The sequence below is a fragment of the Carassius auratus genome, chromosome 42 (genome assembly GCF_003368295.1).
Source record: "Carassius auratus strain Wakin chromosome 42, ASM336829v1, whole genome shotgun sequence".
NCBI classification, from domain to species: domain Eukaryota; kingdom Metazoa; phylum Chordata; class Actinopteri; order Cypriniformes; family Cyprinidae; genus Carassius; species Carassius auratus.
The window spans coordinates 6,970,376-6,994,562 of NC_039284.1; the positions used below are offsets into that span (position 1 = coordinate 6,970,376).

A 24,187-nucleotide genomic window follows, 5' to 3' on the forward strand; every position below is an offset into this window, starting at 1 on the left:
TTTTGAAGCGAATCTGTTGTTTCCTTTTTCAGAGTAGCAATAGTAACGTTACCTCCATAAAGGAACTAAGCGTGGATTATCAACAGAAATATTGTCTTTATGTGGAATTTGGAAGAAATGCATTCTCTGCCTGAATTAAGAGGTATACATGAAACCGGATTTTTCTTTTATCCACGTTGTTTTGTCGCTTACTTTATTTAATTTTCAGTCCATGCAATGTGTTAGCATTCATGCTAAACATCTGCACATGAGCAACACCGCTGCATGTTAAAACACTGTGCATATTTAAAACTTTCTTTTTGTTTTGTTTTACATCCTTCAGCAGTTTAATCTCATGTCAGCTCACAGTAGTACTTTGTTTATTGACGTTAGCAGAGTTGGCCTTAGAAATGCATTAACCAGTGAACGAAGTAACAAACAATTCACTGCAGGAAGGAGTTGTCCTCACAGTTTGCCTTGCTCATCTAATGATAGATTTCAGTAACTCAGACGTGGTTATTAACCTTCAGTCTGTTTTATGCTCCACCCTGTTATCATATCACGAGCTGTTTCGCGTTTTAGAGGGAATCAGATTTCCGTTGTTGAACAGTTTTTGAAGAGGACATGCACACTAACCTGTGGTTGAGAGCTGTTTAAAGCATTATTCGGTGGCTAAACTAATGGAAAATTACTCCGATGATGTTTCTGACAGCACTGAGCTTGTGCCATTTTTAAATGGTGGATGTTAAATCTTTCCACTCTGGTGCAGACGAATGTCTTGCGATTTTTTTTTCCCGGGTACTCATTCTTTGAAAGAACGCCAGTTCATAGTCATATATCTTAAAATGTGAGTTCCCAGCTTTATTCATGAAATACAGAAACCAAATTTACAAGGTTATCTTGGACTCCTTGAAGCAAAGTTATAGTTTCTAAATGTGATTATATATATATATATATATATATATATATATATATATATATATATATATATATATATATATATATATATATATATATATATATATATATATATATAATACCTTAATTGGATACTCCAATCCCAAAATAATAATAATACTAATATTTTTTTTTTCTTTCTTTCTGCAGATGAACACACAATTGAACATGTTTAGAAAAATAATCCATCTCTGTTAGTCCATATAATGCAAATGGATGGTGTCTTCAAAGTTGATGCTTCAAAAGCCTCTCAAAGTAAATACAACTGTGATCCAGTTGATGAATCAATGTCTTCTGAAGTGAAACAACAGGTGTGTGTGTGTGTGTGTGTGTGTGTGTGTATTTGTGTTTGTTTGTTTGTGTGTGTGTGTTTGTATTTGTTTGTGAGGGAAAAATACTAATGTTTGAAACTTACACAAACCCTTTCTTATGGCCGACTGTTCATGAGAGTGTCGTGAAACGCTACATTGATTGAAAGGTTTTGCACAAGCTTCACAACATTCTTACACCACATTATGAATGCACATGTGATATTTGGCCAGAAACTCTGGTTTAAGGTTAATAATAATAAAGTTCTTTAAAATATTAGTTTTTCTTGCACACTTATCGTTTTTCTTCAGAAGACGTTCATTCCTCAATTGGGGCTGTAAAAAAAAAAAAAGAAATATAACTGTGGGACTTTAATTTGCATATGCATCTTCTGTTTTGGGTGGAGTATCCCTTTAATACCTTAATCCCTCCCTGCTGTGTAGGAACCGTTTTTTTTTTTTCAAACTTTGTTTGAGAATTGAATATGCCAAGACATGACCCTGCAGTGTTTTTGTGCTTGACTTGTGTGCTGCACTCTCAGCTTGCTGCATGACTTGAGTGCTGTCCCCGGTTCGTGTCCTCTGGCATCCTGCCGTGGAGCCAGATACACTGACCCTCATTCCTTCCTTATGAAGTTTGTCCAGCCTCGTGCATTGCTGACACCACACGATCTAATGTAAGGTTAGGCAAACCCTTATACAAGCCTCTTCAGTATGAAATAAACAAGAAAGTTTAGTCATCTTTGAGCTATGGCTGAGTCTGAATGCTGTCACTGGCTGCATTTACCTGCCAAAAGCTGGAGACAGAAACTAGAGATTTTTGTGTATGCCTAATCCAATCATTTTTATTTGATGTAGAATAAATGTAAATATATAATCACAATATTGCAATTTTGAAGAAAATATTGTTTTCCTTTTACATTATAGTCCTTATATGTCCAATATTTTAAATTGATTCATAAATTCAAACTAATTTAATTATCTCACAATTTGAGATGGAATGATGAATGGGATGGAATGAGAAATCAAGAAAATAATTCTTAGCTAGTGATTTTAATAATATGGTCCTCGTTATACAGTATGCTGCCTGTTGTGATTGTTTTATTTGTCTCTACATGCAGAACCCTGTTTGTTTGTGGTGGCCTGAGATAACGTAACATCATTCAACATGGTTAAAGAACAGAAATGCATTCTTTGTGAAACTGTCTACAGCTCCAAACAGGTAAACCTGGATATTTAAACATACTTCATCTCACATTTGTGCTAGAATAAGACAGCTAGCATGAGTTCTTGTGTGACAATCTGTAATTTATTTGCTGATGCTGGCACCTGTCTGACCTCTGCACATGCACTGTTCTGTTGTGAGATCTATGGTTACAAATAACCTTTGTCTTACATGTAAGTTCTCAATTGAAATTGATTTGTGTAAAATAAAAAAACTGTTCCTGTATTAAAAAAAAAAAAAAGGTTTAATACTGTTATGCTATATTGTAAAGATGTCTTTGGGTTTTAGGAGATGGAAGAGCACATGAGAAGTATGCTGCACCACCGGGAGCTGGAGAATCTGAAAGGCCGGTAAGAGCCCATGTTACACAGCAATGTTACCTTTATGTCAACCAAACTTTTGACTTAAAATGTTTATCTTAACTCTTGCATGATGTTGTAAGTTAATATTTAAAAACGTTAACAGTATAATTGCATGCTTATGTTTTTTATGAAAAAAATGAATCATTCGATTTTTAGCAACTCACAAAACTCACAAACTACAGTTTGGGAGACTCATCTCTACGTTCAACACTAAAGTTATACTCTCAAATTCAGAGAACTGAGCCTATTCCAATCTCATTATTTGATACATGCAAAACTAATTATAAGGTATAACTGTTTTGAAATCCATGCCACAGTTCTCTGAATAAATCCTTAAAAAAATACTAAATGGGAAGTTCGTGTAAAATACTTTGGAAGATTCTTTGGTGAAAGGTGTGGAATGTGGTCATGGTCGAAGATGAAGTGCACGTGTGATGTAAGGCACATGTCTCCTTTGGTCAGACGAAAGATAAGCTGAGGCAGCTGCCTTAACCCGAGGGTATATATAGGACACTGGAAACAACTGGCAAGGCTGACAAATAACAACTGCCTCGTGACAATTATGTACATCTCGGGAATGTGAAAATTGAGAATGACGTTCTTAAATGGGGAGGGTGTTGAAATCTAAAATGCAAAACGCACGATGTGTGTATGTGTTGGGTATCTAGATATCCGCAGTACGTGTCAATTTTAAAGGCAAGCACGAACAAAAATACACAACAATGCCGGAGTACATGGTACTGTTGTTGCTGCTCAAGAGTTTTTAATGCTTCTTCAGCAAACTGTGGATTTACTTCACCAATATTACAACAGCGGAGATGCATCATATACAACATGTTCTGTTTACTAATAAGATGACAGCGGCAACTACTGGCCTTGCATACGTAATACAGTGTTTCGGCCCATTTTCGCAGATATGTGTAAACGCGAATCATTTTGAAAACGTTGTCGTGTACACGGGAAACTTTTTAAAAACAAGAGAAAAACTTTTCAGTTTTTGATTTCATCGCTGTCGTGTAAACGTAGCCTTAGAGCAGTAATCAATCGTTCATTCGATCAAATCGAAATTAACTACAGAACATGGATATAATTACACAAATCATAATCACAATCATAGTACTCAAACTCACAAGCCGCACAAAAAATACTTTTGAATTTTAAGTTAGAAATGATAACATAGCAGACTGCTGAATGGCAAGCTGCCATGACACCATTTTTCAGGGAATAGACTATCTGCCAACAGCAAGTATCTATCAGCTCACGAGTTTGACACTTAAGACAGCATCTATGGCAGGGAGAGGTTTTCAAGTCGGCAACTGTAAGCAGCTCACATTACAGCTAGCCAAAGTGTCCCGTCCTGGCTGCAGCCCTAAAGAGTAAAGGAAGGTGGAGACAGAGGGTGGGTGGGGGGTGCGATTTCACACACCAGAATCCATCAGCTCTCCCGACTCTCGTCTCAGAGCACAGCGGACTCCATCATGACAGCGTGCTAAGGCTCAGCAGCTGCTGAGAGGGTGGTCGCCCCTCTGAGCTCAAGATCTCCCAGTGCCTTCTGCTCTTGCCTGTTCACTCAAAACCAATTGTGAAGTCCCTGAAGATGTATCTCAAGATCAGGAAGATTGCGTTTTTTTTAGAAACTAGATGGATTTTATTTTATGATTGAAAAGTCAGTTTACCTCCCGATCTCTCAAAAATACCTTAACTCATTAGACAGTTACTCAGCGGTAGCCATGCCTGAGGGAAGTATTGAGCAGCCTATGTACCCCTCCGTCCCCAGGGACTGTGGACACGAGTGCCGGGTCTGCGGCGTAACGGAGGTGAGCCTGACCGACTATGCCAGTCACATTTCCAGCCCTTTGCATAAACAGCGCATTGAGGATCAGAAGAACTCGCCCACAAACAAAGACCAAGATGAAGAGTACTTTGACAAGGACATTGTGCAGCTTATAGAGAAACGCAAAGAAATGATCAGGTGAGTCTTTGCTTGCTGTGTGTTTGAAAGCCCTGAATTGCAATGATGGTGGTTGCAGTCCTGTTATCTATTGATTAATTGCATGGTAATGTTTAAATCTTTATCACTCAAGTGCGTTTTGTGTGTGTGTGTGTGTGTGTGTGTGTGTGTTTTCATAATCTGTTTTTACCACAACACCTGTAGTTCTATATTAAACTGTTCTGCATACAGTGGAGTCTAGGGCTGCACGTTTTCAAGTTTTTCATTAACCGTTAACCGAGGCCCTTAGCGGTTAATAATCGGTTAACCATAGTGTGCGCCAGGGTTTCCGTTGTCCGGTAATTTCCAGACATTGGCCAAAAAAAAAAAAAAAAATGTCCGACAAAATTTAATCTCACCGGTCAAACTGTCCTATTAAAACTACCTAATAATCCCGCCCACTAACACAATCTGTATTTGAGAATAAGCCTAAAATGTATAAAGCAAATATACACCGACCTTTGGCTATGTTATAAAGGAACAGGCTCTAGTAATGGTTATGTAACTTTCCGTGTTTCGGCGAAGGTAACAAGCAGGCTCCGCGGCCGCCTCGCTAAGGCTATGACTATGATATGTTTGACAGGTACAATATTTGAAAATCGATAATTATTTTTTTTAATTACATTTATATCTGAATTTATGTCAACCTATAGACTTTCAAATATCAAAATGTCATGAATTAATATGTATTTGTGTACAAAATGACATATAAACATAATTTCCTATTATATTTTGCCTGGAAACGCTTCCAACAAGGCGTCGGTTCTATTTCTAGCATGCACGCGTCGAGCCGCGCCTGAGCCGCGCGTCTCACGCAGGCAGTCGGCAAGCTCTAACCTGTTAACATGGGAGCCGAATTAAAAACAGACACGCCACGCAGCTGAGATGCTTTCGCTCATCGCCACGCATCCAGTGAGTCCTGACCGGCCTAATGATGCCCGGGTGTTGGCTGTTGAGATTACAACAACGAGGTTGTACTTGAAGTATATCTAAGCACTGTATTGCAATACTTGCATTTTGCCCCGTCACTCTCAATTTTAAAGTGCTCCAACGCTGTACTTTTTTTGCCCGCTTCATATTAGAAAAATGACTTCTTCTTGTGGACATTACAAATGTATGGGAGCGCTCTGGCGGTCTCTGGTGGTGCAAAAATGTATTACAACTAAATTCAATGCACGCCATTGACGTCACTTAACCGAGCAAAATGTTTCACTCGGTTACGCAATTTTTAACGGTTAATCGGTTAACCGGTTAACCATGGACACCCCTAGTGGAGTCTGTTGTCAAGTGAGGCCAAAAACAGCCATGACTGCAACACTCGCACTCTCACACTGTTGAGCCCCTTTCACACTGCACGTCGGACCCGCAATATTTCTGGAACATTGCCGGGTCGCCTTCTGTGTAAAAGCAACCACGTCCCGGGACTGATTACCTAATTGAATCCGGGTCGGGGACATAGTAACATTGCGGAGTTCGACCCGGGATGAGCGCTGTGTGAACAAAGGCCAGATCCAATTCTGTGTCGAAGTGATGACGCGCGTTATCACGCGACTCTTTTACCGGCTGTTTTGAAGGAAGATCAACGTTCGCGACGAAAACATATGTGCAAACTGTAATTAAGCAGAGATCAGTTAGTTCCTAACTTTCCGCGCTGACGCCGAGATCATTTGCTTGCTTCAGTGAAAGTATAACGTGTCTAGCGTTGTCGACTCGTACATTACACGTCACACACTGATGTCACGTGTCGTTACGGGATCTTCAAGGGTTGTCAAACAGGTAGGTTCCAATCAATACATTTCAGCTCAGAGGTTGCTATTGCTAGCAGTACTGAATTATCAAATGATTATTCTTCATTTTAAACAGATACTACCTTCAGCAGTCACGTGTCGTTACGGGATCTTCAAGGGTTGTGTGTGAAAGCACGCACATATATCGGGTCATCACTGGCAGTGTGAAAGTGCAAAATCTAGCGACCAGGGAACAATTGCAGGAACACTTTACCCCTGTATTTGCCGGAATGGCAGTGTGAAAGGGGCTTTGGATGCACACCCCACCATGCCTTTCTAGCTCAACCTTTAAACAGCATGAGCACCATGTATTTAAATAGTCTGAAACACTTTAAAAAGTGTTTTTATGCACCATGCTGATTAAGTGACACGTTAGACATTAATTGCTGACTGAAGTTATTTTCTGTTCTGCGCTAATGCATAAAACATTTTTTTTTTTTTATTTAACTTTCTCTTTATTTTTGGCTATCAGAAAGTTGTTTTCCATTGATCTCACACAAGATAATAAAAAGATCTGAACGTCACTCACCATTTCTGTGGTCAGCCGCAGAACATTTAGATATCCCAGTTGTTCAAAATCTAAAGAAAACAACTTTTGTTATGTGAAGATTGCAAAACAGAAATAATAATGATAACTAAATAAAATAAAAGTAGTTCCTTATTCATGAAAGTTTTAATAACCTTATTTACAACTGTATAGAGACATGCTTTTATACAGATAGCCTGTCATGTTTTGTGTTTCTCTGCATATTTGAATTTACAAACATTTGTTGTTTAACCTATCTATCATGCTTTTCACCTGTCCTCATTGTGGAGTGTGTCAGTACCATTTTTGCCATTTAAATCATTGTATGTTACCATTCTATACTGAACTCTATTAGGAAAGAAGAGGCTTCTGCAAAACAGGCTAAAGAAGAACAGGAAGAATGCAGGAGGTGGCAGGAGTTTCAGACTCAGTGGCTTGGGCCAAGGCCTATGATGTACCAGCAGTGTGGCCCTTGGGACCGGCCCTATCCTAACTTTCCTCAGATGCCCAAAAGGGGCAGAGGCTCCAATTGGCGGAATTTCAGATTTTCATCCCCTGAACGTGGCAAAAGGTTTCATCCTAGCCGGGATGTCAGGTGTGCCACGTGGCATGCTCAAGGACCGCCTCACTTGCAGAAATGGGAATCTGTTGGTCATCGTGGAGGGAGTTTGCACAACCAAGGAAACTTCTGGGGTGGTAGACCAGGTGGATTCAATGTCTACCATCCACAACTGAGAAAGCAATTATCCTGGAACAAAAGCCAATTTAATGACCTATGGAATGGACAATATATGGCACCACCTATGCTCTTTAAATCACCTGCAAAAGAGCCTCAGAAGACACCCAGCAGCTCTGAGAATCAGACACAAGGTGAACAGTTTCTAGAAGAATCTGGTGGAGAGCATGATCCCAACAAAGGTAAGGGACAGAAGTCAGAGAAAGCTCACAGATGGGCACCATATCCACAAACTAAACTTGGGGATCCTTCCTCCCAGACTAATCCTCAGCCACCATTAGATAAGTCAGATGTGGAGTCTCCTCAGACCTCTAAGGCACAAAGTTTCAACGTGGGCAGTCAGGACATGGAGAGGATATCCAAGGCAGACCAAAATAATTGCCAGTATAAACCCACAGAACCTGAAAAGAGTTGCTTCAGGAACATTGGCAGTATGGGTAGTTTCTCCTATCCCTCCACATCAACTATTTGGAAACCGGAGAAGCCCAGCAAGCTTGCTGAAGATTCAGAAATGAATCTCAAACAAACAGGAAGTCAAAACTTTGTCGGCTCTAAAGGTTTTAACCATTCCCATTCAAGCTCTGAATTCCCACAACATGCCACTTCCAATGCAGAGCAAGATCTGCTGTCTGAGATAATGCGAAAATCTAAAGAGACATTGCTTAATAGAAATAACTCTGACATATCTGGTACAGAGAGCTGCCTCAAAGGATCAAAGGCTGTGCCTCAGATAAACGAGCAAGTAGAGAGTTCAGAACTAAACCATAATCAAAAATTACATGAGAGTAAGAAGATACTTAATGAGAACAAGTGTCAAGAAAGTTTGGTTTTTGTGAGCTGTTTTAGCAATGAACAAGAGCAGTTATCCAGTACTGAGACCTCAGTACAGATTGGCAATGTGTGCAGTGATACTAGGCCATCTCTGCAGTCCTTACAAGTTAGTACCTCCACTATGGACCACGAAGATGAGGAGGAGTGTGGTGAAATGGAAGAAAATCAAGTCATGGACACACTGGATGGAGGTTTGTGTTCAGCTGGTGAGGGGTCCCACAGTAGCCCATCCCAACAAACTGCTGGTGAGTCTGTGCCCCCTTTAAGTAAGCTTGCCTTGCCTGCATGTCTACAAAGGGATCTGAATCGCCATATGGGCACCAAAGGCAAAGCTGCATCCCATGAACCCAACTTGAATATTGCCAGGCGTATTAGAAATGTGAGTGGCACACGAAAGAATGAGACTGAGAAGGACTCGGGACTTAAACCCACTTTGCGACAGCTTATTAGCTCCTCTGGCTCAAGGCGGAATGTCAACTGGGACCAGGTCTACCAAGAAGTCAACCGGAAGAAGCAGGGCAAGGGTTTGCCAAGGTACTGCATGAAAATCTCTTCATTTTCCATTTTCTTGCATAAATAGGTTCTTCCTTCATACCTTCAATTCCATATCTGTCTCCTAAATCTTTTCAGATTTGGTATAGAAATGGTGCCCTGTGAACCTGAGGGTCCGAACCAAATGGATGAAGGTGACGTACCTCTTTCTGAGGGCTTTCATTGGGACTCCCTGGTTGAATTTAGTCAAGTGCCTTCCCGTAAGCGTAGCTTGTCTGAAAGCAATGTGGTCAAAGATGGTTCTGCAGGTACCAGCTCTCTCCCCAAAGCTGTAGAACCAGTGAGAGACTCTCCTTCTCGTGGCCCCACACAGCCACCACGGAGAGAGGAGCTGCAGCCCAAAGGCCATCTGGAGATTCTAGGTTCGAAAGGCCCTTCTAAGGGCCCAGAGGAATTTGAAGAAGAGGGCGGTTGTTTATCAGAGCCTGAACTGATTGACACGCAAGGAGCTGGGAAGAAACGCAGAGCTCCAGGGGTAAACTTCATACTTTCCACTGTGGTTTATGCTTGGCGTACTCAGAAACACAGTAGCTCAATTTCTAATGTAATTTGCAGCCTGCTACATTACATAACTGCGTCTAAAAGCAACATCCATTGTCATTTTTAATTTTCTACATGAACATTAATGCAAGAATAACTTGCCATTATCTGATTGTTGGGTCATTAGGATGTAGTGTCTCCAGAGATTCCTAATGAAGAAAGAAAAAACAAGAGGCAAAAAATAAAGGCTAAGAAAGGTAAGCAAACTACTTTATGATATAACTACAGAGTGTCCTATTTAAGAATTGTAATATTTCTATGTGTTTTGTGTTTTGCAGAGCGCTCGCAAGTGGATCAGTTGTTGGCTGTATCTCTACGTGAGGAGGAACTTAACAAATCTCTTCAGGCTGTGGACGACAACCTTATTCAGGCACGTGCTGCCCTGCAAGCTGCCTATTTGGAAGTGCAGCGCTTGCTTGTGTTGAAACAACAGGTAAGACCTAGCACTGTAGAGCTAACAAAAATGCATTCAACTGTTTTCAGTTCTCACTGGGCTGTCACTTCATTTTACAGTATTGTATTAACTATTTTACAGGTAACTACTGAGATGAACTCTTTGAGAACCAAGCGCATTGAAATTCTTCAAGGAATGCAAGGTACAAAAAACAGAAAGCAGGGGTCATGTAATCATATTTATTAACCATAAATCTAAAGTAAATGAAGAGGAAAGTCAGATTAATATTACATATCCTTTTTATGGAGTTCATACCTGTGAAGGTGGTTTATAGCCAGTTTGTAGTATGTGTCGTACATAAGAGGTATGACAATCATCACCTTACATGTACCAAATATAAACCAAATTAAGTTTTATGAAAAGCTTGTTTGTTAGTATTAATAAAATAAATATGGACATCACAATTCTTTTTCAGGTGAATTTGAGTCAAAAGAAAGAGAGAGGAACAGTGAGGACATATTAACTTCTTCATCAACCCAAGTTTCTCAGATCACCGCCAAACCTGTTCTCCCAACAACAGCTTCTCACTCATCCTCTTTAGTCTCCTTACTGCCTGTTACCATCAAACAGGAGCCCATCTCTCAATGTATCCTCATTCCTGAGCCTAACCTCGTCAAAAGCCCCCTCCTAGCACCTCAAAGTACTGCACCTCAAAGTACTGCACCTGCACCTCAAAGTACTGCACCTCAAAGTACTGCACCTGCACCTGTCCAAACTGTGTTTGCAACCTGTCAAACAGGTAGGTTCCAATCAATACATTTCAGCTCAGAGGTTGCTATTGCTAGCAGTACTGAATTATCAAATGATTATTCTTCATTTTAAACAGATACTACCTTCAGCAGTAAGATGGAGGCTTCACGAGACGCCACAAGCATGGCTTTGACAGCAGCTTCCTCAATTCACAGATCACAGCCGTCACCCGTCAAAGAAATTCATCCAAATTTGAGTTCTCAAGAGGGCCCAAACCCATCTTCCTCACTAATGTCTGCAACCCTCTCTCCTAAGCCACTGTCTCCCTCTAACCACTTAGAAAATAATCCAGTTAAACGTGTTCGAAAGTTAAAGAAGAGGAAGTGTCTTAATAAAGCAAAGTTGAATGAGCAGCCTGAAATCAGTGAATCTGAGCTTGATGCAGTGCAGCCCGCTACTCGACCTACCCGCAAGTGCCAACCTCATCGGCGATCCAGCAGCACGAAAGTCCCACCCCCCACACCAGATGAAAAGGAAGAGATGGCGGTGACCAAAGTTTCAAAGACGAAAACACAGGGAGCCAAGCTAGCAACACCACCAAAGAATGAACGACACTCTGATTCATCTGAACTGGAGATGGTGGAGCTTCCTCCACCTGATATTGACATTGTCAATCTAGATTCTTCAGACGAGGAGATGCCTGAAAAGAAGGCCAAGGAGTCCGCCTCTGCTTACACAACAGGCCATGCCGTCAAAGACCCTCAAAATCTTGCCTGCAATGAGGTCACCTCCACTAGTGAAATTCATACTAGCAGCACAGTCAAGGCTAGTGAAAGGTATTATCATTTATTTTATTGTATTATATTATTTTAAACGTTCTTAATATTTTAAATTAGGAGCGTCCAATCCTGTGCCCTGCATAGTTTAGCTCCAACCTGATATAGCACACTGCCCTAGAGATTTCTCGTAATTCTATAAGACCTTGATTAGCTGGTTCAGGTGTGGTAATTAGTACCGGATCAGCGGTATAGTGACCCTCCAGAAGCGAGATCGAAAACCTGTCTCTTATAGCAATGATAGTAAGCTTGTGAAGTAAAAAGGTATCTTTTGGAACTTGACTTCTATATGAATGCTTAAAAAATTGGGCCAAACTGAGATCAGTTCAATTTGAACTAACTTATTTTAAGGGTGCTTTCACACTTGGTTCACTTGCCTGGTCCGAACCCGAGCTCGGTTGCTCCCCCCTTCCCCTTCCCCCGCTGGAATGTGTTCATATTATAATATTTGCGTCTGAACCGCGGATCGCGTGCGTCATCAAGCCAACAGCTGTTTACCCCATTGTTTAGTATCGACAGCGCAGGAGATGGCGGCAAATGCAGCTTGGTACATAACGGCACTTGCGTCTGTCTTATGAAATTTACTGAAAATGCTCTAAAGATCGTTGAAGGCAAACATAAATGAGATGTACAGCTCTCTGCTTGCAGCGCGTCAGTCACGCTCATCAGGAAAGTGAGTGAAACACACACAAACACACATTTTCATCAAATAATTTGTCATTAAAAGCGGTTCACTTCCGCGATTTGGTACGATTGCGTTCACATAAGCAGCGAACCATACCAGAGTTCACATGAAGCGTACCCCAGACCACCGTTTTTAAGCGGACTTGGGTACGGTTCGCGGGTGCGCATCCGAGTACGGAAGACAGCGAACGAACTGAACTCTGACATCAGTCGACCCCGGGTGCGCACCAAAAGTACTAGTGTGAAAGCACCCCAAGTCTGCAGTGTACATAGCTTACGCTTCGTGAATAAAAACAACATCTTATGCCACTAATGCATAATATAGGCTTTTTTAATAGTAGTAATAAAAATATTTAATGCTATATTTTTCTAGTGCTTTGGCTTTTTTTTCCCTGGCACCTTAACTCTTTCTGTTAATGATCATTGAAGTTTGTCAGTATTGAAAACCCCTTCTTTTTTCATTTTTGTTACAGTGAAGTAAAATCAGTCTCAGTGTTGGAGTCCAAGGTGCCTTCAGGTATGTGATGTGTTCAAAAACACACATGGAAGCTGTTGCAAATGTCCCACTGCCTCAGCATTATCATGCATTAAACATCAGTTGATATGTCATGTGCAAATCACTTTGTCATTTATTTTATTAACTTTTTAATTTCTGGTAGCATTGAGTGCATTTCAATTCGTCTTGTTCTTTGCACAGTGCAGTTGTAGCAGAACGACCAAATCAGAATACTCACACGATCAGTATACAGAAATAGTTTGTCAAGTCCCCAAATTACTTTTTAAGGGCAAGGTATTCTTAGTGCCTGTTAATTTTATTCTTAACCTGTGCTTCTGAGATTGACTGCCGGGATGACAGTCCTGAGAATTGTTCTGGGGAACTCTATTAGTGTCTCAAATTAAACATATCGGCACTGTACGTTAACTCACTCTCCCAAAGGTTAGGTTAAGAAAGAAAACGCTGATTATTATCAGTTTTGATGATCAGTCGTAATGTTGCATTGATGTGGCAACTTAAATCCAAAGTATATTTCAGCTTTGACATGAAATGCTTAGCGAATGTCTGCAGCTGAACACGTAGGCTTTCAAAGTATACTTTGTTTGAAAGACCATGACATTTTTATCAAAGGAAACTTTACCCACTGGTTTGTATTGTGTTCTGTTTGTTACGTGACAGCACATAGATTATCTCGACACACATCTATTTCACGGAATTAATGTTTAACTCATTAACTGATATGTCGGTGCGTGTGTGTGTTTTATCAGATATATCAGATCCAGGGGAGGAGGAGGTGCCAACAGAAGGGGAGTTTGAAGGCCATCAAGAGGCTGTAAATGCAATGCAGATCCATAATGGACTGCTGTACACTTGCTCAGGGGACCGCACTATACGCGCTTTCAACCTGATAGTAAGACTTTGTAGAAACTTGTAGTTCAGTAAAAGCATTTCAACATGAAAATGGATATCTATGAATGTAGCAGGCATACAGGTTTCTTTAAGAAATCTCTGTATTGTTGTTACAGAGCCGGAAGTGTGTGGCAGTGTTTGAAGGCCACAGCAGTAAAGTGAATTGTCTGTTGGTGTCATGTGGAGGAGGCCTGCAACAGCGCCTGTACTCGGGATCAAGTGACCAGACCATCCGCTGTTACAACCTCAAAGTACTTTGATTCACACCACTTTTGAAATAGTCCAACCAAAAACGAAAACCGTCATCATTTATTCACGTTGATGTTGTTTGCAACTTTTTTCTTCAATAGAACATGAACGTTTTCAGATACACAGGGTGAACTTTACCATTCAGTGATTCACATTGTCAGAAAGTACCATAAAATAATATAATACCACAATGTTTCCTACACAAAATCTGTGTGCGAAACAAACTGACATTTAAAGGAATAATTCACTTAAAGTGACATTTCTTTCACCAATGAATAGTTCCTAACTCAAATGACATTATTTCATCAGTGGAACACCAACTGGAAAGTTCTCTCTATTGAAAGTGAGTTCTAGTACAGTAAAGGATAAAATATGATGAAAGTATGAGTAGTAGAACTGATGAAAGTAGAAACATGTATTATTTAATAAATATTGATTGGTTGAAATTAAAAATGTATTATCCAATAATTATTAAATGGTTAAAATTAACCTGTTAACTGTCACCCCGTCCCGTATACAGGACGCCTACGTTGACTATACTATATTACAATCAAATTTAATCTAATCTTGACAAACTATATATCGTTGGAAAGGTTTAAGACTCCCAAATATATATTTTACCAATATGTTTTGTTAAAAATTATGTAGAAAAAGTAATAGATTAATTTATGACAAGAGTGCACCCTCAGAAATCTACATTACAAAAGGAGTTTTGACCTTTGTTTAAAAAAAAGACTTCCTCGTTGCCTTTTTCTCTATCACATTTTAGAAATCATCAAGTTATATATCACTTGAAAACATAAAATCTCAAAATTCATGCTTTAAAACCCATTATAAAATCAGACATTACATTACCATGTAAATGGCACATCAAAATCATGTTACAAAATGTTTTCAGTCATGAATTATAAAAATTTTGGTTTGTATCATGCACTTTCAAGTCTATCTTCAAAAACGTGAGTGACAGTTAACAGGTTTTAATATTTAAATTTGCCAAAAACTGTGGACACCATTCAAAAAGCATGAATAGATGGAAATAAGTGTTATTTAGTATTAGTATTATTTATATGCTTAATAGTTTTTATTTTTAAATTTTTTTATTTTTAGTCTGGATTTCATTATAATTTTAGTTTATTCAATTTTTTTGTAGTTTTTTAATTTCGCTTTATTTAATTTAACATTAACATGAAAAATATTGGAAAATTTGGAAAACCGTAATTAACGTAGATTTCAATAATTAATAAAGGCACTGTTGATAGAATGACATTTTTTGCCGAAATTATATTTGTAGTGTTTTCTTTGTATTGTTATTATTATATATTTTTCTATAATAATGAGAATATTACGAGTATTTCTGTTTGTCTTTTCTCAGACGACAGAGTGTGTGGAACAGCTGTCTCTTCCGGACCGAGTGCTTTGTCTTTATAATCGTTGGAAAATTCTCTATGTTGGTCTGGCCAATGGCTCTGTGGTCACCTTCAGTCTTAGGGTATGATTCAGAATTCAAGGTTTTGGGCTAAGTCTCAGATAAAGTGAGAACATATTGAGTCGTCTGTTCCCTGATGGTGGGGTGATTAATATTTCTCTCATCTCCTGTAGAACAATAAGCAGCTGGATGTGTTTGAGTGCCATGGCCCGCGGGCCGTCAGTTGTCTGGCGACGGCTCAGGAAGGGGCTCGCCGAATCCTGCTGGTCGGCTCTTATGACACCACCATCAGTGTTAGAGATGCTAAGAGTGGCCTGTTGCTGCGAACGCTGGAGGGCCACAGCAAAACCGTGCTCTGCATGAAGGTATGTGCCTGATCACACTTTTAATAATGAATGTGCTTGCTTTTGCATCCTGTTTGAAGCTTGACAGCCCCAGTCCCCATTCAGTTTCATTGTAATAAAAAGAGTACCCAGGATATCCTTTAAAAAGTACCAATTTGTGGTGCACAGAAGAAATTAATAAAAAAACAACATGAGGGATTATTTGGTTTTTCTTTGCAGGTAGTGAATGATTTGGTGTTCAGTGGCTCGAGTGACCAGTCTGTACATGCACATAATATACATGTGAGTACCTGATGCACAGTGATTCCAGTTTCTCATTGTTTTCATCTAATTCACTTCTTTGTCTCTGGATCTCCAGACAGGAGAACTGGTGAGGATCTATAAGGGTCATAGTCATGCCGTCACTGTGGTGGCCATACTGGGAAAGGTGATGGTCACTGCCTGCCTGGACAAACTGGTCCGTGTGTACGAGCTCCAGGTAGAAATTTACATATTCACACACTTTAACTAGTGGCTTGGCCATAGGCAAATATTACAAAGCTTGTCAAGAAATGTCCCCACCATGGCAAGCCAAAATCACAAGAATTGTTTTTTTTTTTGCTATTTTCAGGGCAATTAAACATATTTGACCCCTTATCTTATTACTTCATGCAATCATGCACAGAAGGCACGTGTCTACCGTCGGCTGTAGTCTGTGCGGTGTGTTCCAGCGCAGCTTTTTGGTCTGACGCTGCCGACACGAGGCGACAACACCATCTGCTTTCATTGCCGCTAGTTCTTTAAAGTCGGCTTGGTGTGTCTGGGTCTTGAAGCATCCCGTCATTTTCTTAATTGCTTTGATTATTTATTCATTTTAATTGACAATACTTTTATTATTGTCACTGATTACCTTATTTTTTACAGCATTACAGTAAATCAGTACTGTTATTTTTAATGTTTAAAACTATTAAAATGGTTTACCTTAATTGACATAAAACTTAAATGGAATATGAATATTAGATGAACTTATTATAAAAACGTATTTGCGGTTCATTTTCAAGTCAGCATATCTTATTTTCATTGAAGTACTAAATTTACTAAAACCGAAATTAAAATAAAGCCAAATAGAATAATTAACTAATAATAGAAAATTTAACTAAACTAAAAATAGAAAAATAGAAGCTAAATCAAAATGTGAATGAATTAATATGAATAAATAATATAATATGTATATTATTAAAGGTGCTGTATGTAAGTTTTTGACTCTACTAAAGCATAGAAGTACCATAATATGTTTGCAGATATTTGAAAAAATATGGTAAGTTAAGATACATGTTTATCTGAAAAACAATGCTGCAGTCCGTTATTCTCCTTGGAAATGTGCGTTTAGGGCCAGAATGTGGTCTCTCTTATGGTTTGTGAAACCCCCAGTTTACCCAATTGTATTTTGGGAAACCCCGGGTTGCCAGTTGGTGGAAAACACAGCGTATATAATTTCATTCATTGTCAAGTGCCCGTGTTCATATTGGTGTCGTCAGTCTGGCAACCTGTGTGTGCGAGGGGGTAGGTGAAAAAAACAACATCCTCTACAATATTTAAAATTTGGACTGCAATACCTAGTTCAATCCTACAAACAGCACCTTTAATATATTATATAATATTACGTAATGCTAAAATAACAATGGTGTTGATAAACAGTATATTTTAAGATCTTGACATATTACTAATATGCTGTGTGAATACTTTTAAGTTTTTTTTTTTTTACATAAGGGCTTATCGCACCGCAGGAATCTTTTAAAGTACCAGAACTAATTGTGGAACTGCCCACTTTTGGGTGTTTTCACACTACCCGAACTGGTTGCGATTTTAGTACTGGACTTCTTTTTAAAAATTGGTATTTCTTGCTCTGAATCTACCATAAAATAAACGTTTATTGATCTTTGAAAAGGTGTACCTAAGTTATTATGCCATTATCATTATATAAGTTGAAACTGGTTTTAGAACGACAATATTATCGTTTATCGTGATAATTTCTTGGACAATTTATCGTCCAGCAAAAATTGTTATCGTGACAGCCCTACTCCTTTCCCTTCTTTTCATCGCTTTACGTTTATGTTGACATTCCATGTCCATTATTGTGAAACCCACGAGACGCAACAAAAACACAGCTCCGATCACAGCGTCAATTTTCTTGATTTGGATTCACTCACTCACTAGTTGGACTGTATTCCAGTGATATTGTTTTGTGCTTGTTATAACCTATTTTTGTGATATTGCCTAAATCTCTGGTGTTTTCAGTCTCATGACAGACTTCAAGTATATGGTGGACATTCAGACATGGTGATGTGTATGGTCATTCACAAGAGCATGGTGAGCACATCTTCTTAACGCCCTGTTGGCATCCAAAACCAGATTCCAGAAACTTTTTCATAAAGTATTAATTATGGAAGTAAATGGTTTTAAAAATGAGGCTGGTGGTGGTTTGTCTGTTGCAGATCTACACAGGCTGCTATGATGGGAGCGTGAGAGCTGTCAGATTGAACCTGATTCAGAACTACCGCTGCTGGGTAAGAAACTGAGGTCACGTCATGTGCCAGAGACTCAGGAATAATGTAACGTGGTTTACATGTGTTGCATGCCTCTTCACAGTGGTACGGTTGTACGCTAATCTTTGGCGTGATGGAGCACCTGCAGCAGCACCTGCTGAACGATCACACCTCCCCAGCACAGCAGACGTTCAAATGCCGCTGGAGGAACTGCGACACCTTCTTCACAACCCGCAATGGCTCTAAACAGGTACGGACACTCTTAATGGAGGTAAAAGTAGTCACTTCCACACATAAGTGAAAACTGAAGGTTGTACTTTAAAGGGAAATTTATATATTTTGCTGCATGTACCACAGTTGGTTCAATCTTACACATGACATTTGATATGTTTGATATTTAAAGTGGTTACTGTCTGGTGCCTATAAATTCTTCAAATTACTGCATCAGAAAATATTGCAAAAGGAATAATGGTATAATTTATTTTTGCGACTCTTATACACATTTTCCTCCCAATTCAAAAAGAATATATTATTTTTAATGCAAAAATTATATATTTATTTTATGGATTTATGTTATGATTTTAAGTTATTAAAGTAAAAGTTTTAATGTTTTTTTTTTTAAATAAGGTTAAATAACAGCAATTTTTAAGCAACATTTTTGACCAGATATTTTATTATTAATGTTTTCTGAAAGAAAAAAAAAACTAGTTATATACCAATGATGCAATAAATTGATCAAAAGTGACAGGTAACTAACTTATATTGTTAGAAAATATTTCTGTTTTAACTTTCTATTTATCAAATAATTCTGAAAAATTCAAAAAAGCATCAAAACCATTTATAAGAAGAAGAAATGTTCCGTCAGCCGCAAATCAGCATTTTGCCATCAAAATAATAAATACAATTTTAAGAAATATATTAAAAAAGAAAACGGTTGTTTTAAATAGTATTTATAATATTTCACAATATTACTGTTTTTGTATTTTTGTAAAAAAAAAAAGCATAGCCTTGGTGAGCATGAGGGAAAAAAATAAAAAAAAGATCTTACTAACCCCAAACTTTTAAATGGTAGTATGTGTGTAGTTATTTGCAGATAAAATGTGACATTCTGTGTGTAAATTATAAAATACATGTTTGCATGTGTCAAACATTGACGTGACTCTCGTCTTTTGTAGGCAGTGCACGGTCACATGCAGAAACATGCTGAGGACGACAGTAAAATGGAGCCATGAGGGGCCAAGGCAGTTTCACAGACACAGTCTCCTCTTCTCCCATATTGGGAATGTCTCGTTCAGCCCTCAGAGGAGCCCTGTTATTTTTATATCAACCATCAGATACCAACAACTGCCACTTCTGATTCTGATAACACAGTTTAACCACTGATGGATCATTTTAATCGGTTTTGTGAAAAAAAAAAAAAAGTGCTACTGTAAATTAAAACGAAATTAAGAACATTTCTCTGTAAGTGGATTTGATATGTTGGTATTTTGATGAGAGGAAATCTTTTACATGCGACTCGTCTCTGAAGTGTGAAATGTGCGCAGTTCTTTTATACTGATGTGGCATTGCTCTGATACTCTCCTGGAAGGGATTGATTTCTGTATCAGACTCTTCTCTAAGTCCCTGATCTGATCATAATGTATCGTATCATCAGCTCTGAGATTTACTGACCAAATAAAGACAGAAACTGTGGGAAACATTTGGGTCTCATGGCTGCAGCTCCCTCAGCAAACACGTGTAGCTCACTATGAGTTTAGAGATCTTGGGATGTGGAGAGATTTCAGAAAGCTTGAGACTTGTCGTGTTGAGCATCCAGATTCTAGTGTTGTAATGTTGCAGGCTTTTATGAAGGGCAAGGTCATTGATTTTTCTGGTTTCATAGTATTACATACCTGTCAAAGCAAACTGTTATTCTGGGACAATACAAAAATCGAATTAGTCAAGTTGTGTCTGCTGATTTTATTTGGTTTTCTTTTTTTATTCTTCATTCAAATGTAGTCGTTTGAGTGGTTGAATCTATTTGCAGTATTTTATTGTATTATTATAATTTTTTTTTATAATAACAGGATTCAGGTTTGCTGTGACAAGTCTGCAGTTGAAATGTTTGCTGTGCTGTTGACTGAAATGGGACGGGGTGAACAAGACAAGGTCCTTTTATTTTCTTTTTCTTTTTTCTATAGTCAAGAAGTTTGGGGTTTTTTCTTTTTCTTCACAGTATTTTGTGGCACTCGTGCCAATGAGATTTGTAGCTTTATGCAAGTCCAGGAGGGTCCTCTTTACAGGAAAGTCCCTATTTTTTTGCAGAGTGAAAGTGAAAGTTTAGGGGTGGCCAGCAGGGGAGGTGTGTTTGTGCAGCTGGAAGTGTATTACTCAGAGTAACTGCACTATCCCAGTCAGTCGAACATTTTACTACCCCTGAAGTATTTTTTACTATATATGATCACTCAAGGTGTTTTTTTCTCATTACATTATATCATATACAAAGATACAGCTAGTTTTTCCACCCAGTCACAACCTTTGAAATGTGTCTCAGCTCTTTTGCTATAGTTGTGTGTTGCTGAGGAGAGATTTGCAGCCAGCCTCTAAACTGGTATTCCCAAGTTTCTCACACTTGTTCATTTCAAATACTGTTAAAATCTTTATAGACATTTTGTACACACATGCTATTGAAACAAACTAAATAAAAGTTACACTGTGCTCCTGTGTGCATTTCCTTTATCCCAAGGGGAAATTTGGCTAGAAATGGTCTCCCATTACTTTTAAATCAATAAAGACGTCTTCTTAGAAAACAATTAGATATGTTGAAGTGTTATCTCACTAAAATAGCACAAAACATTCATTCATCATTTTACTGTTGACTTCATTTGCCGGCATGCCACCGTTAAGCCCCGTTCACACCAAGAATGATAACTATTAATATAATGATAAAAGCATCCACACCAGCGCATGATAGCGTACTTGTGCTTTTGTCTAAATAATTAGGCTTAAAAACTGATTTATTGATCCTGGGAAAGCACTTAAACCAAGAACTACACGATTATTAAACAGCTGAAGTCAGTACACTCATAAAATAAAATAAAAAAGCTTCGCATTGACCCATGACTACTATGTTAATTTTGAATTATTTTCCTTGGTTCTTTAGGTTTATTTTCTATCATTTAAACAAAATTGTCTCCACAAACAACCAGGATTTGAAACAATAAAGACCACCTTCATGGCCCTCATGCATGCTTTTTTAGTGGATTTAATGGATGCTTTTTTCAATGGATTGATTTAACCAAATCAAATGGGAGGCTATCTGGGTGAAGATGGAAACACATTTTTTAAGAAATCTGAATCAGAAAGAGTGGCAGTATGATGATAAGTGTCTCCAAGTGTCTTAGACACTTTGTTCAGACAAAATTCTGATTTACAAACCTGGTTAAAACCATATCCACATGTGGTGTGAAATCAGAAACAAACCTGGATTGTGTTTCAGTGTGAACGGATTTCAAGTAGTTTTTCTCATCACTGCAAGGCATCATGTGTACAATGTAAGAAGAAGTGTGCGATATTGTCAAGAGTTAAATCCAAATCGATTCCTTTTTATTGTTATAGTTCTATGTAATATTAGAGAATCAATTATATATTAGGTCCATCAGCATATGGCAAAGGAAATCTCAGGGCCATGGAACATTAGCATCTTTTGAGGCTAGGTGAGGTAAAAGAGAAATGCTGCCTGTAACACCAGTGTAGACAAACTGAATGAAGTTCATGTGAAAAGCTACTCTGAGGAATGAATGACAACAGAAAATCAGAAACTGTGACATGCCGCCATGTATATGGAGCTTGGGCACAACGCCCCCCAGAAATGTCGGTCTGTAACACTAATACTCACTTCACTCTTCTTGCCATCTCATATAAAACTAAAATGAAGAGGAGTAATCATGTGTTAAGTTTGTAGAGCTGGTGTTCAGTGTGGGCTGAGGTACAGAGAAAGAGGTAACAGTAGTCTGGCACATTGAGTGTTGAGGTAAGAGCTGGTGGTTCTGGTCCTTTCCGAGTCCGGGCTCACCTGGATCCACAGTCGGTCTATGCATACATGGTTAGCTGAAGCCACTGGAGAAATTGGAATTGAATTTTAGCATTTTGTGATCAGCCAATCTACAGATTAATTTTTTCAGGCTTTTGATGTTTGAAACTAATGACGTGGACCTGATGCTAAACATTACATTGTCTTAAGATGATGGATTGGTGTCCACTCACCTCCAGTACATTAAGTCTGATGGTGCCATCTCCACCTTGATCAAAGGCCTGGAATGCTCCTACGAAGAGAACAGGTTCACTTCAGACAGTATGCATGTGTGATTTTTAGTATACACAAGCCACAAATCAGTTGTTGGTAAAATTAAACATATGAAAGATTTCAAATAGAACCCAGTAAAATCTGTAGTTGTTAAGAAAGCGGTTCTATGTGCATTCCCCACAACTTTTAGTGTTTAAAGAAGTTTAATTTGTGGAAAACAAATGTGGAAATTTTCTTTATCTCTACACATTCTCAACCCTGTTATAATGAGATTTCCTTTGTAGTTCAATTGTGGCAGCGTTGTACTAATTAATTCCATCTGTAGCCAAAACATAGGAACAAATTAGGACAAAGTAGCCACAATTAAAAAATTATAATAATATTATAATGAATACTTTATTTAATGATTTGAAAACGTGGACACACATTTTTCTGTCATGTGCAGAGCCTCATATAAAAAAAAAGGATTTCTGAAATATTTCATAATAATAATTCCTTAATATTTTATAAAGTAATTTATTAATATTTTATTGTTTACTTTATCAAGCTCAACATTCAACTCTGTTATGAGAAAGAGAAGGTCAGTCAGCAATTCTTTATAAATAAATAAGTACTGTTCGTGGAACAATTTTTAAAAAGTAAAATGATATTTGCTTGCTAATACTGTTATTTGTAATTTTTGTCCTCTCTCGATCCAAAGATATTATGAATGTCACAGGGTTGACAAAAAAAAAATTTTTTTTCAAAGACAAAGTCTTGAAGTTTTTTTTTAATGCATGATTTATTACAATGCACAATGAAACTGACTTGTAATAAAAAAAGATTATAATTGCAAACTTAATATGACAGAGTTAATAATATAAAATATTGAAAGAAAGAAAAAAATCCAGCTTAGCTTGTGTACTATTTACTAAAAACTATTAGTTTAACTATTTGCTAGTTAAAAAAGATTACAACTTACTGAACATCCCCTCCAGTCGCACAAGACAGCTGACGAAACTGTCAAAGTCGATGTTCATGCTTTCATTGGCGTAGCGCATGGTGATGATGTCATAGAGCTGGTTGTTCAGACGGAACCCTGAGTGGAACACAAAACACACGACTGAACAGTGACAAGACCATTAGAGAGACAGACAAATGTTCTTCAACATGAGAACAGCTGAACAGTAGAAATACATGAAAAGCCTTCTAACCTGCATCATTGATGGCGTTTCTCATCTCATAGCTGCTGATAGTGCCAGTGTGATCAAAGTCATAGGACTTGAAGATTCCCTGTGGAGAAAATGTATGTCCATTTGTCGAACAGTCTTGTTTTGTTTATATATATATATATATATATATATATATATATATATATATATATAGGAAAGAAAGAGGAGATTTCAAACCTGCCACTGTTTGATTTTGTTCCACAGGTGTCTAAACTCTTGTAGGTTAAGTCTTCCTTTTCCGTCCATCTGTGTAATTAGGATTAAGAAAGATTTGCATGCAGATTT

The 24,187-nt window shown here is 38.2% G+C and overlaps 2 protein-coding genes across 8 annotated transcripts in view; one reads left to right on the forward strand and one right to left on the reverse strand.

The window, feature by feature from the left end:
- Positions 1–21,103, forward strand: LOC113060519 (zinc finger protein 106-like). Of its 5 annotated transcripts, none has more exons than XM_026229488.1 (23): positions 2–142; positions 1,087–1,247; positions 2,366–2,466; positions 2,758–2,819; positions 4,609–4,803; positions 7,490–9,235; positions 9,332–9,728; positions 9,921–9,990; positions 10,072–10,226; positions 10,329–10,389; positions 10,663–10,986; positions 11,074–11,773; positions 12,931–12,974; positions 13,721–13,863; positions 13,979–14,113; positions 15,484–15,600; positions 15,711–15,902; positions 16,101–16,163; positions 16,240–16,359; positions 18,159–18,230; positions 18,356–18,427; positions 18,510–18,656; positions 19,582–21,103. In XM_026229488.1, exons 3-23 carry the CDS (start codon positions 2,413–2,415, stop codon positions 19,636–19,638), a joined length of 4,926 nt encoding a protein of 1,641 aa, XP_026085273.1. In that variant the 5' UTR covers positions 2–142; positions 1,087–1,247; positions 2,366–2,412; the 3' UTR covers positions 19,639–21,103. The 5 variants fall into 5 exon arrangements, with proteins under 5 accessions (XP_026085272.1, XP_026085273.1, XP_026085274.1 ...); XM_026229489.1 differs by having other exon boundaries at positions 1,087–1,191; XM_026229487.1 differs by lacking the exon at positions 1,087–1,247 and having other exon boundaries at positions 1–142.
- Positions 20,865–24,187, reverse strand: part of LOC113060520 (calpain-3-like) — a 16,609-nt gene continuing 13,286 nt past the window's right edge. For all 3 annotated transcript variants that reach the window (XM_026229493.1, XM_026229492.1, XM_026229494.1), the window contains exons 17-21: positions 24,080–24,148; positions 23,885–23,963; positions 23,653–23,769; positions 22,652–22,710; positions 20,865–22,504 (exon numbers count right to left, since the gene is read on the reverse strand). In XM_026229493.1, the coding sequence (XP_026085278.1) occupies positions 22,478–22,504; positions 22,652–22,710; positions 23,653–23,769; positions 23,885–23,963; positions 24,080–24,148 (351 nt within the window). In that variant the 3' untranslated portion in view covers positions 20,865–22,477. The remainder of the gene's footprint in view (positions 22,505–22,651; positions 22,711–23,652; positions 23,770–23,884; positions 23,964–24,079; positions 24,149–24,187) is intronic.

Coding starts and splice junctions, on each gene's coding strand:
- LOC113060519 (XM_026229486.1), top strand. CDS start 4,487: ATGATTGAAAAGTCAGTTTACCTCCCGATCTCTCAAAAATACCTTAAC. Junction 15,601..15,710: donor TGGTCACCTTCAGTCTTAGG/GTATGATTCAGA, acceptor CATCTCCTGTAG/AACAATAAGCAGCTGGATGT. Junction 18,231..18,355: donor TGGTCATTCACAAGAGCATG/GTGAGCACATCT, acceptor TGTCTGTTGCAG/ATCTACACAGGCTGCTATGA.